Here is a 13,587-nt window from a genome sequence, read left to right as displayed (position 1 = left end):
CAATTACTTTCATGTCTACTATATGTTAATCTCTTCCTTAAAGATAAGCTAATATAGAAACATTGTTTCATTTTGAATGAAATAAATTTTTTCACAACTTTCATCAATCATTTTTTATTTTGAATTAAAGTAAACCTAACTGTATTAAAATTTATTCAGATATACTTCAGTATGCAAGATTAATTTAGAAAATTTGTGATGTTTAAAACATCATGCATGATGCAGTGTATAAAATAGTAAATTATTAAATTTGATGCAATTTGCAAAATTAAATTAAGATTAAGCTCTAGTTCAAATATTCAAAAAGGTACAGTACTATTTTCATCTTAGATGTACAGGGTGACAAGAAATGAGTTGGACACATATAATACAAGATTTTAATGCCTTTAAAAAATGAGAAAAAAAATCACAACCAAATGAGAAAACAGTACAACCTGTAACGTGTTTATAAATTTTCAAAGGAACCACCTTTGGTTTTAATGCAAAACTGTAAAAGTTTTACAAAATTGTCTGCTACGAGCAACTAATTTACTGATATTTTATTCTATTCCTTTGACAAGGATTTTTAAGCAAGCCAAAGTCTTGATGAGGCTTAGTGCCTGTAAGACTTTAGTGCCATACCCATGCCTTCAAGATAAACCAAAAAGAAATATCAATTGGTGTTCAGAGCTTAGGTGCTTATAGCTCAATGAAATTAATTACTGTTTGTATGTACATTTTCCAATTCCAGAGAAGTTTTGTGACCAAGGAAACATTATATTTTCTAAAACAAATTTGCCACACAAAAATTTGGTTTTAAATGTTTCCAAATTATTTCTTGATACTCTGTACACAGATGAATTCTTCTAACATTTTTAAACAAATAATTTAACAAATATCCCTTATTAAACAAAGAGGAGAAAGAAAAAACTATTATTTATAAAAAGTTTTGTTAAAACAATCTCATACACACAGAAATAAGAACATTGACCCCAATCGAATATATACTTTCAAAAACCTGCTTCTATAAATTACGAATATGTACAAGAAATATGACAATATTAAATAGATATGATTTGAAGCAGAAAAAGTGAAAAAATCCTAATCTATAACATGGAATTTATAAATTCGTTGGGTCCCATCTCTCATTTCACGTTTTATATTAGTTACAATAAAATTGAAAAAGTTAATAATCACACATTCAAACTTCATATGATGTAAAGCTTTCGATGTTTCTTGAAGCACTCTGACAAGGAAACACCCAAAGAAATGGAGAACCTAAAAACATCATGTAATAAACACTATTAAACAGAGAATAATTTTATCCTTATAAAAGTTACTGGATTACAGTTTGTTTATATATTTGGAGAGATGTTTTTCAATTTTGATGGAAAAAATTATTCAAAAGTAAAACAATTAAATGCTCCAATAGCACAATTGGTAAGGGCATCGCTTGTGCAGCTGGCTGGAGTCCACTAAGCAAATGACATGTACAGGAGGTGGACAAAATAATGGCAACAGTTCTATACTAATACACTTTTTCATATTTTTCCAGAAATACTAAGAGAATCACTTAATAACTTTAGAAGTGCATGCAGTTTTTCATACATATCAATGAAGTTTCATAAGTTTGAGGGACCGACAATAAATTACAAACGAAAAATAATGTTTTTGAACACCCTATGCCAGAAAACATAGCAATAGATTTGTAACTTGTGACAGTTATTTTGGTTATTATATGCAATAATAACACAAAACTTCGAAAGACCAACTTAAATATTTATAGCAATATAGACATTTTTATATACATAAAAAAACTTGCCATTTTTATATACATAAAAAAAAATTTTGCTGTACAACTTTAAAATTATTCCATAAAACTGAACAAAATTTTTAAAACATTTTAAAATAAATTAATGAAATTTGAGAAAATTAGTTTATAACTGTGCAAGATATAAGTAATTAAAGTAGTTCCTTTATACTACGCATGCACAGGAGAAATTTTAAAAAAACTTTTATTAACTTTGTAGTGATCGTATTTAGCAAATAATGAAAAGTCTGATATAAATTTCTAGTCTAAAAAGTAGATAAAAAGTTTATGTAATATCTTAAAAATGTAAAAGTTTCAGGCAATTTTCAAAGCAGTTTTTGTACTTTTTAAAAAAAAGCTCAAATGATAAGGAGTTTTCTACAAATATCATTTTGTATCATAAAATAGAATTTAATAACAAATGATAATACCATACAATAAAGGTTTAATACACCAAAATGTAGTTTCATAAAAAAAAAACAGGTGAAAAAAATATTTTTATGGAGATGATCTCCAACAATGCTGAGATAATTTTTAATAAATCTTGTTTAATAATACAAAATGAAATATGTGGAAAAACGCCTTATCATTTTGTGCATTCTTTTTAAAATTACGAAAACTACTTAAAAAATTGCTTAAAACTTTTTCAATTTTTAAGGTATTTAAATCAGACTTTTTTTATAATTTGCTAAATACGATTCACTATAAAATTAAGAAAAATTTCTTCAATTTTTTGTGCCCATTTGCAATATAAAAGAACTACTTTAATTTCTTATATCTTGCACAGTTTTAAACAAATGTTTCTCAAATTTAAAAGAAAAAATTTTGTAACTAATTTTAAACTGTTCTAAAAATTTTGTTGTTTTATTGAATATTTTTAAAGTTTTAGCAAAAAAACGTAAGACAAAAAAACTAGTTTTTTATAAAAATGTCTATATTTCCATAAATATTTAAGATACGATTGCGAAATTTTGTGTAATTATTGCATATAATAACCAAAATAGCTGTCACAATTTACAAATCTATTGCTACATTTTTTAGTATAGGGTGTTTAAAAACATTTTTTTTCCATTTGTAATTTATTGTCGGTCCCACAAACCTCTAAAAGCTCTTAACTTCGTTGATATGTATGAGAAATCACATGTTCTAAACACTTCTAAAGTTAAAAAATGATTCTCTTAGAGTCTCTGGTGATCTTCTCTGGAGAAATATGAAAAAATGTATTAGCATAGAGGTGTTTCCTTTATTTTGTCCACCCCCTATAAATTACCACTTTGACAAAAATATTATTGAATATAATTCTTTTATCATTACACATAAATCGTAAATCTTTGTAGTAAGTAAAATTTAGTGACTAGATATTGAACATATAACATGTTGGTTTTATTAAAAGTATTTAACTTTAGAGAGAGAGAGAAAATTTATTTTAAAGTTGTTGAACATTTAAAAGATTTTTTTATTAAAAGTATTTAATTCTGTTAATTTAACTGATATCATTCTATATATTAATAAAAAAGTGTATTTGATGATTATGTGAATTACCTCGTCCAAAAACTTCACTTAGCAAGGCCATTTTCGGCTTTCTAGGTCTATGTGGTCCCTTTTTCTGAAGTTGTTCAATAGCTGTCTCATCAGACAAGATGGCTTGAAACTTATAAAAAAGTATATTATGCAAATTAGAATTTTTAAAAAGTATCGGTTACCTACTTGTGTGAAATAATATTTATAGAATAAGTGTATTAAAGTTCAAAGAAAAGTTATAGAAAACTAAACTTAAGTCTGCTAATTGAAAAATTAAATAAACTCTGGTTACCTCCATTTTAAAGAAATTAAAAAAAGTTAATCTCAATAATATGCTTAAAAAATCATTTTTTGGCATGAGCCATTTAATAATCAGTTTTTCACCATATTGTCTGTTTTCATTTAGAGTAATTTTTTGATCATGATTCATAATTTGCATTACATCTAACTTCAATGTAGAACAAAATATTTATATTTTCATATTATAATTATTATTTGGAAATTTCAAAAAAAAAATAAAATCATATAATAGATTTAGTATACCAGGTTACTGTATTTTTGAATAAAGAACATTTTTAAAAAAATGAAAAAAAATATCTTGCAATGCATAGCTTTATAAGTTTACCATAAAAGTTTTTTTTAATTATAAATTCAACTTTTTATAATCCAATATAAAATTCAACAATTTTTAATTAAAGAAGGTTATTAATTAATTTCAACTGATTTAAATTTAATTTTATAATACTTTTAAAGTGAGCACATACCTGATCACACATTATTGCAATCACAAATACTCCAAATAAAATACTCTCTATTAGTAAAAGCACAGTATGAATTCTAAAATATAATAAAAACATTGATCATAAACAAACCGAACATATATCTCAACAATTTCATTTTAATAAAATTAGCAGTTTTTTAAAAAGTTTAAGAAACATACAATATTCACAGAATAGTTTTTTTTATGCATTTAGTTTTATTATGCATTACATAATTAATAGTTGCTTAGAAAAAATATGTAGATAACATAAAATTGAAAAGATATACTTTTCTCAGGGTTCCCCCTCAATTTCAGAAAAGAATTTCCTGATTTTTCCAAGTAAATCTTCATGAAAATCTAGATCATATTACCATGCCTTTTTTCATCAGAAAACTTTGATTTTTTTTTTTTTATTTGTAATGCCCAATATTAGATTTTGTGAGTAAAAAAAATACCATTGAATGAGGAAGGGAACAAGTCAGATTGAGTAAATTGGGACATTTTTGTAACAAATAATTGTAATAGATGTTAAAATTATTTAACTCAAATCTCAGTAACTGATTACAGTTAATGACAATTCTAAGACTGGTTATTTTCCAAGTATGGTCCAGGGTTTTGTAAAAAAAAAACTGCAACTTTTTCTGGCCATTCTCTGATATTTGGACTAGAAATAAAATTCCCTGACAATTCCATATTTTTCTTGTTCTTCCTGATCCATACGAGCCTTGCTTTTTCCTTATCCAAACTAGTTTTAATAAACTTGCAAGAACAATGCTTTAAACTTTTTTCACATAAATTTAATAAAAAATTAATGGAAAAATGAATCATGATTCTCTCTCAAAAAAAAAATTATTCTTTTAAATTTACTCAATTGAGCAAAAAGTTTATTTAAATTTATTTACTAACTAATAAGTAAAAGCTTTTATTTACTTACTTTTATTATTTATTAATTTACTTTCATTTTTTATTTATTTATGTTTCTGTGAAATTAAAGGCAATCAACAATAATTTTACCAAGAAAAGCTCACAGTGTTTAAACATATTTCTAAATCATTGAAGCTATTTTCTCTAACAAAACTGGAAAAGTCTTACAACCAAAATTTTCTAAATAATTTAGCAATCCTAAAAATGGATATTTGTTTTCATGTCTATCGCATGTTTTGAACTATATTTGAATTGGATTATAAAATAAATTATGAAAAATTAAAGACTTCTATATCTAAAGCTATTTTCTCTAATGTAATTGGGAGAATTTTAGATTTATTAAACCCGCATCTTCTTTAAACAATTAGCCTCTACAAATATGGATATCAAATTTTATGCCTCAATTTAAAATCGATAACAAACAAAATTCTATGAAATAAAATGCATTAACTGGTCAGTGAGAATTTTATTAAAAAAAGAGAAAAAACATATCTACAATCACTGAAAATATTTTCTCTAAGCTGTTGCACTCAGCTTCTGAAAGAATTAAAGAGTCAATTTTTCCACAAAAAAAAGTTACCACCCTGAAATGTATCATTCAAAAATTATTATGCTTCTCCTTCATTTTATGAATTTCAGAATGAACATGTTTATTGTTAAAGAAAGAAAACAAAAAGCATAAAGATAACTTACACACGGTGCTGTCTGAAAATTATTTCCTTTTTACATTCTATGCAATCTATTAGCCAGGAAATGACAACCATACCGAGAGAATACAAACTTGCTAAACCTAAGTCAGATAACAAACATTTACAACTGAATTTATCCACATACACATACTATATAAATTTAATTAATTATAAAACCTCATACCAACAAATATTAAGAACTGGATGAAGTATTTTTGATTCAGCTCCCCGACACAATTATTTATCCTGAAAGGCATAATAAAATAAGTGAAAAATTTTATAGTTAAAACTAATTTTTTTCAAATTATAAACACCAAATTTTTTTAAGCAATCTTTTTAAAATAAAATATCCAGCACAACTTTGATAGGAGTCTATAAATTTCAAATCTAAATTTATCATTAAAAAATAGTAATACATATTTCAGAATTTTTCGATTCACTTTAATGACAATATTGTCAGAGAAATTTTCTGTATAACTATTAGAAGTTTGAAGTCAAATTTCAACTAACTTCTCTTGTACAAAAAGAACTATTGAAATCATAAAACTATATTTAATAAGAAGATAAAATCACTGGGCAAGAACTTTTTTAGGTTCCAATTTATTTTTATAAGTCTTTAAGTTTTAAATCAATAAAATCACTACATTAGTTTAACTGGTAAAGAGTTAAATTTAAAAAATTGAATGTTCTTAATTAAATTTAATTATTTTTTAATCATTACTTAAAATATTAAAAAAAATTGCAAATGATAAAAACAAATTGGGATAGGACTTGGTATCTATCAGTTATTTGGCCAATATCTTAACCATTTCCCCACGCATTCACTCTCAATAGATACTATTTTTATTTTAAAATTATAGGAACTAAAATGTTGAGGTCATATCTTACCACATATTTTTGATCAGACACTCTTTCAAGCCAGCTCATGTGTCATTAAAAATAAAAGTAATTAAGGGAAAGCTGAAAATTACTCAGAAGTTTAGGCTCAATCCTAGCACCAGAAACTCTCTTGCTCGGCTGCAGATTATTACAGCATCTGCATTTATTTTTATTTTTAAAATGCAAACAAATGAAGTGAAATTCTTAGAACTATTTTTTTATAATATCCTAAAACTAATTTGTAATTAAAAAGCTGAATTGAGAGAACACCACTAAGAACAAAAAGTAAAAAATTTCTGTTGCTTGTTTACAGACTGAACTCTACGGGGATTTATTCAATTTTTTTAGTATAAATTCAACTTTAATTTTAACAACATAAAATTTTTATGCATTAAGTCCTCATATTTTCAAATTTTGCTGTATGTATGTTAGATTTAACTGAATTTTTACAATAATGTTTGAAGATTTGCGTTCTAAAGATCTCCAATTGTATAATGCAATGTTAACTTTTAGCAAGATATCTTAAAAAATGAATTATGAATTATTACAGTAATTTCTAAGAGATATGCCATGGCTGATGTGAAAAGCTAATTTATTATGCTGAGCAACTTTTTAAAAAAAATTCATGATAACCTCTTAAGATTCGAGAAAATTTTTCCTAATACCTAAAAAAAAATTCTTTTTGCCTAGGAGCATTAAAAATATATATTCATGAGAAAAATATGCACATTTGTTTTAGTTTAAATTCTATTTCCTACAATATATTAAAAATTTATGAAATTGCCTATAAAAAAAAAATCTTATTATTGTTTATTAGAATTAAGTAGGTAAATATTTTAATTTTTTAAGCATTAGTTAGATTTTAGGAATAAAAGTGCCCATGCAACAATTCTGATACAATTTGAAATTTTGTTGGTGCAATACTAACATACCAAGTATCTACTAGAAATTAATATAATTTTGTTGCAACTAATTTAGCTGAGTTTAAAAGGTAATACAATCTGTTAATAATTAAAAATATATATTAGAATTATATGCTCAAATTACAACATTAAAGAATATTTTCTTAGGGAATTTTAATAGCCTACCATGGGCAGTGGTGATCCATTCGGCGAATGCAGCGTCTACATATTCTACAATGGTGAGCACGAGGTGGCCTATATGTTTCACACCGAGAGCAAACAGTCCAATCTTCCTATAAGTATTTTTTTAAAGTGTAAGTTACTAGTCAATATAAATCAAAAAAGTACGTAGTTTTGAAATTAAATTATTGTTTAGATTAAAAAAGGGTATCCACTTTTTTTTTACAAGGGTCATTATGCCTATTGTCATCATGCATGTTTTTGGAACAGTAACTTAAAATATAGAAAAAATAACTGAAACAAATATTTCATTAATGGAAAATTACCTTTCATAGTTATCTAAAACTATAAAATAAAGGTCATTGTAATACTGTATTTTATAAAAATCTATTGGTTGCAAAAGTCAAAGCCTATTTCTTAAATAAATTATGTCATACAGTCAAACCCCGCTATAGTGAACACGGTTTATAGTGAACCTCCGGATATAGTGAACGAAATGTTCGGTCCCGTGCCTTGCTATACACGTATAATGTTATTTTTTCTGGATATAGTGAACCAAAAAAGTGAGGAAGTTGGATATAATGAACTTTTTTCTGTCTTCGACTGATTTTTTTCTTCATTTTTTTGTAATAATTTTGAAATTTCTACTTCAAAATAAATACATATACCGATTTTTAAAACGATTTATAGAGGGGAATGTAGCGATAAGCATTTTTTCTTGTTTGCTTCTTTTATCTCACTTTCCCATCCCTAAGCAAACCAAGCAGATGTTTCCAATCCTGGCAGATGATGCACCTGTAAGGTGTCAGTGGGATCAATATGCATTTTCTGTCAGAGGGAATGAGTAATTATTCATTATTGGTCAATGGATTGGAAACTAAAATGTGTTGATAAGGCCCTCATTTCAAATCCTTTTTGCTTTCAGTTCAGTTAAAAAAAATCCTGCAAACAAGTGTCTCATATTTAACTATGGCGAGCAGTAAAAGTAAAACGTTTTTCATTGATGGTAAAATGGGTATAATCAGAAAAATTGAAAATGGATGCAATCAATCTGATATTTGAAGAGAATATAAACTATCCAAATCTGCAGTTTGTAACATATGGAAAAATAGGCAATTAATAATTTCTACTCATGAAAGAAATTTAGACGGCAGAAAAAAGTTGAGAAAAGCAGATTACAGGGCTGTTGAAGAAGCATTACTGAAGTGGTTCACCATTCGAAGAAGCCGCAATCTTCCAGTATCTGGACAAATGTCGATGAATTTGCTAAGCGATTTTAAGAGACTACTTTTATGTGCTCGAATGGCAGGTTAGGCTAGTTTAAAAAGCAGAATAACAGAAATTCAGGAAAAATTATCAGAGAGTCGGGAAGAGTTTCCATATTTGATGTTGAGGATTGCTCATCAGCTAAAGATTACTAATTTTTTTTTGTTCGCAAGGCGAAGAGTAAAGAAAAATAGCACATTTTTTGCTACTACATAATATTTTCCAGTCATTTATTTAAATACTGTATAATAAAAGAGAGGAGTTTGGGAACCATTAGTTAAATTGCCTTGTAACGGATATACTGAACTCCCGGTTATAGTGAACCGAAATTTTGGTCCCTTGAAGGTTCACTATAGGGGGTTTGACTGTAGTAATAATAATCTAAAGGCATTAAAATCAAAATAATGGCAGATTTTGTGGGTACTGAGCTTATGAGTCTATCCTTAAGTGGATTCATTAAAACGTTATATTTTATGCTATCAGAAAATAAAGTTTTTCTTAAAATAGTAGGAACTTCAGAAGAACTTAAGATGAAGATAAAAATTGCAAAATCCCTACTTATCTCCAGTCTATTAATCCCAGCTTCAGTTATAAGCTAAAGGCTTATTTACGAACAACACATAGATATGAAGCTGCAGGTAATCGATGTAATGCTTGAAACATGAAGTTATAATACATAATCCCTCCCTTTTTTCCTTTTTTATTATTTTTTTAGATAAAATTGAATTTCATGATTTCCTTATTTTTTATAGAAGAAAAAATAAGAAAATCATGAAATTCAAATTTGTCTGTAATTTTCATAAGTTTATGTGTACTTCATTAATTGTGATCCATTTCAGATTATAATCAAAATTTCCACCATTTCACTAAAGCTGTTACCTACTGAACTGCATAAGCATCAGGTTTTCCCCCATAGAATTCAATGGGTAAGTATTGTATTCTAGACCAAATTCTGTTCAAATTTGCCTAAGGGTTCAAATAAGGGAAAATTAGAAACACATTAACTTTGATTATAGGAAAATTCAAATAACTTGAGAATAACTAATAACTCTCTTTCCTTTTGTATTACCTCCCCCCCCCAAAAAAAAAAAAATAAACACCTTTGGTAGGCTATAATGAATGGCAAACATTCTTATAGCCCACTGCATGATTTTCTAGAATGGTAATGCAATCTTTTTATCTAAGTACTGCTAAAATGTAGATCAGATAAGAGTAGATAAAGATCCAAAAAAAAAATTTTCAAAAATTCAACAAAAATCAGACCTTTTTATGTTAAAAATGGATTTATTAAATTTAAATAGAATTTTTTAATTATATTTAAGTATAATATTTGATACAACTACATATTATATGTTGACTTAAATTGCTAGAGTTAAAGATGCCAATCACCAATGAGTAAAATATTTTTTACATGTAATTGACATGTTATTTATTATCATCCATGGAAGAATATATTATTTGTTGCTGTGTGCAAAATTTAATATGACCTGTTATAATAACTAAAAACCAATAGTACATGAGGATCCTGCGAATTCTATGTATCAGATCTTAATTTCACATGTGGTCTGTCCAAACTTGTAATATATGTTTCTTTAACAAAAAGCAAAACTGTGGTTATTAAAAGTAAAGCTTAAAAAAATAAAGAAAAACAGAAAAGTACTACTGCAAAAATGTACAATATAAGTGCGTTGTGAAATTGAAAAATTAATACTGTAGATACAAGTAATAGCTAGGACAATTATGTCAATACCAATAACTCTTTTATTATTGCTTTCTTTAGTTGTAATCTTAAGAAAACACACAATAACAAAAATTTCTCCTAAGTATACATTAAAAACATCTTTATAACAACAATAACTTATATTGCCCTTTTAATAAATTATCACAAGCTATAATTGTAAGTTGAGAAAGTTTATACCTTACAGACAGGAGATCCAGCTCCACTATGCATGTCAGAAAAATCCAAATTATTATCAGGAAAAGGTACGATTCCAGGATCTGATAATACTGCTCTTAAATGAGCCATTATTAATAAAAACACTATAGTGTTGAAACAAACAACATGGAAAGCTCCCCATAAACTAGAATAAAACAATTTTAATTAAGACTCAATGAATTATGCTTAGAAAAACTATAAAAATAACAGAAAAAAACTCTAATAAAAAGATAGATTTAAAACTGTAAAACAGTTTTGCAATTATCAACACTTTTATTACTAACTACTGTGGTAAGTCCAGGCCAAATTTACTACCGTTTAGCAGTATTTTCACAAATTCAACTTTAGGAAAAACAGTAGCTTCACAAAATACTTTTTCTTAGAATTTTACTTTTGTATCCCATAAGAAATAATAAAGCCACATTTTTATGTCATTTTTTTTTAATATAATTTTTAATTTTCACAAATAATGTCTAAATTTTCACAAAATAGGTACCTCGAAGAAAAACCCAGACAGATCCCTAAACTACCAAGATAGATCACCTTAGTTACATCGAAATTGAAAGATGGATTAAACTTTATTGTTTACCAGTTCATCATGCAGTTTGCCTTTTCTTTTTTTCCCACTTTCATCCTATTTTTCATTTAAATTTATTTTAAAACATAAAATTTTTAAATGAAATTAAAAAGATATGGAAATGAACTTAATTTATAATTTTTATGTAATGAATATTCACTTCTCGGCTTCACTTTCTGGGTGTCTAGCTAAGAAAGGTTATCCTTAAATAATGCTGGAAATGTTTTTCAATATTTTTTTTTTTTTGNGATTACCTTAGTTACATCGAAATTGAAAGATGGATTAAACTTTATTGTTTACCAGTTCATCATGCAGCTTGCCTTTTCTTTTCTTTTTCCACTTTTATCCTACTTTTCATTTAAATTTACTTTAAAACATAAAATTTTAAAATGAAATTAAAAAGATATGGAAATGAGCTTAATTTATAATTTTTATGCAGTTTCTTATGCAATGAATATTCACTCTCTGGGTGTCCAGCTAAGAAAGGTTATCCTTAAATAATGCTGGAAATGTTTTTCAATATTAATTTTTTTTTGCCATGATATTTTACATAAACATATACTTACAGTTCAAAAACTCATTGTCAAATTCAATCTATGTAATAATTAATAATTCAAATTTGATTTCTAAACTTTAACTATGTATTTTAAAGACACTTCAGAGCATAACTATAATGATGATTAGATTAACTTAATTTGTATAAACTAAGGAAAAGGTTAATAATAAAAGACAGAATTAATATACAATAGTAGTAAAATATTAACATAAAAGAATTAAACTCTGGCATTTGATTCATTTTCTTCAAATCTCATCTTCACTTCATGAACACAAAATTCTTTTAAAACAAACAGCAATTTTAATAAAAAATGGAAAACCACTGTAAAAAGAACTACAAAAATGAGAAATAACTTTCAATAAAACGAGAAATCAGAAACTTAGATTAATGATTGAATAACGACAATGTGTAGTAAGGTAAGTAGGTAGGTACATTATTTACATCGCACTAAAGCTGCACAAGAGGATATTGATGACCGTCTGGGAAACATCCCTGAGGATGATTTGAAGACTTGCCATCGCAATTTTGATCCTCTGCAGAGGGGATTAAGAATAGAACACCGATACAAATTGAGCGTGAAAATGAGTGAATAATTTTAACTCAAGTAAATAATAGCAACCAAAAATTTGCGTGTTGTAAAAAATATCAGAATTCGAAAAACCTTATGAAAAGGACCTAAAAATAAAACCTTCAGAGATTACTAGAAATTTTTGTCACTGCATATTTCCGCAACAAGAAATTTAGTTTTATAATTAGCTTAGTTTTTTAATTAGCAATTTGTTTTATTGTTTATTAACTAGCAATCTACGAAATTGCGCCTTGGAATATAGATACAAATATGTTTTAAAAAGTACGGTGTGAACAAATATGAATATTTCATGTAATATTTTCTACAGAAAAAAATCTTTTGGAATCTATATAGGGTTTTTATAAGTAATTTCTATTTAAAGAAATATTCAAGTAAAAAGTTTTTTTTTTTTTTTTAGACTTTATAGGAGTGGCCCCTCACTTCATACAAGAAAATTATATTAAGAAAATAAAGCAAAACAAGCTACTTGCACTAAAGGTTATTAGGTTTCAAATGACTCAATTTAATGAAAGAAAAGAAATTTCGATTATAAATCAAAGAACTAGGCATTGTTTTCACACAACATAAGGATATCGACGAGTAAAAGATATTTTATGAAATGCGACTATGTAGCCTGGAAAATATTTATTTGCGTGAAACTGCATTAATCACCTGGAGGACATTGTCGGCATAACCATCCATTTCACGACAGCGTAATCTGCATACAACACTGACACATAGGTTAAAATGATACAAATTATACCACAGGGATCTAACCTGAATACAGCCATTATAAAAGCATTATAATTTAATAATTCAAATGGAATATATATTTCAATTCTGAAATGCCACTTAAGCTGTTCATTTAAGGGTCATTAAGAAGAATTATAAATGGAATAAAACTTAAAAGGATCAAACTTGTTACATGATTTAGAGTCGATAGATTTAATCATATAAAAGTAAATAAAAATTTAGTAAATAAATTTTTTAGAGCAGACAACCGTAACCCACAGTTAACAGTTATGAAATAATTGATAATA

At 26.5% G+C, this 13,587-nt stretch overlaps 1 protein-coding gene across 1 annotated transcript; it reads right to left on the bottom strand.

Annotated features, from left to right (window-relative positions):
* Positions 1-1,045: 1,045 nt before the first annotated feature.
* LOC107447584 (DNZDHHC/NEW1 zinc finger protein 11) lies at positions 1,046-13,568 on the bottom strand. The gene is made up of 8 exons (XM_016062520.4): positions 13,220-13,568; positions 10,829-10,991; positions 7,651-7,757; positions 5,868-5,929; positions 5,688-5,784; positions 4,075-4,147; positions 3,332-3,440; positions 1,046-1,257 (listed from the first exon to the last, which is right to left on the bottom strand). Exons 1-8 carry the CDS (start codon positions 13,336-13,338, stop codon positions 1,181-1,183), a joined length of 807 nt encoding a protein of 268 aa, XP_015918006.2. The 5' UTR covers positions 13,339-13,568; the 3' UTR covers positions 1,046-1,180.
* Positions 13,569-13,587: the final 19 nt, after the last annotated feature.

Source organism: Parasteatoda tepidariorum, chromosome 5 (assembly GCF_043381705.1).
Source record: "Parasteatoda tepidariorum isolate YZ-2023 chromosome 5, CAS_Ptep_4.0, whole genome shotgun sequence".
NCBI classification, from domain to species: domain Eukaryota; kingdom Metazoa; phylum Arthropoda; class Arachnida; order Araneae; family Theridiidae; genus Parasteatoda; species Parasteatoda tepidariorum.
The sequence above is the reverse complement of the archived record's forward strand: the minus strand, read 5'-3'. Positions and strand labels throughout refer to the sequence as shown.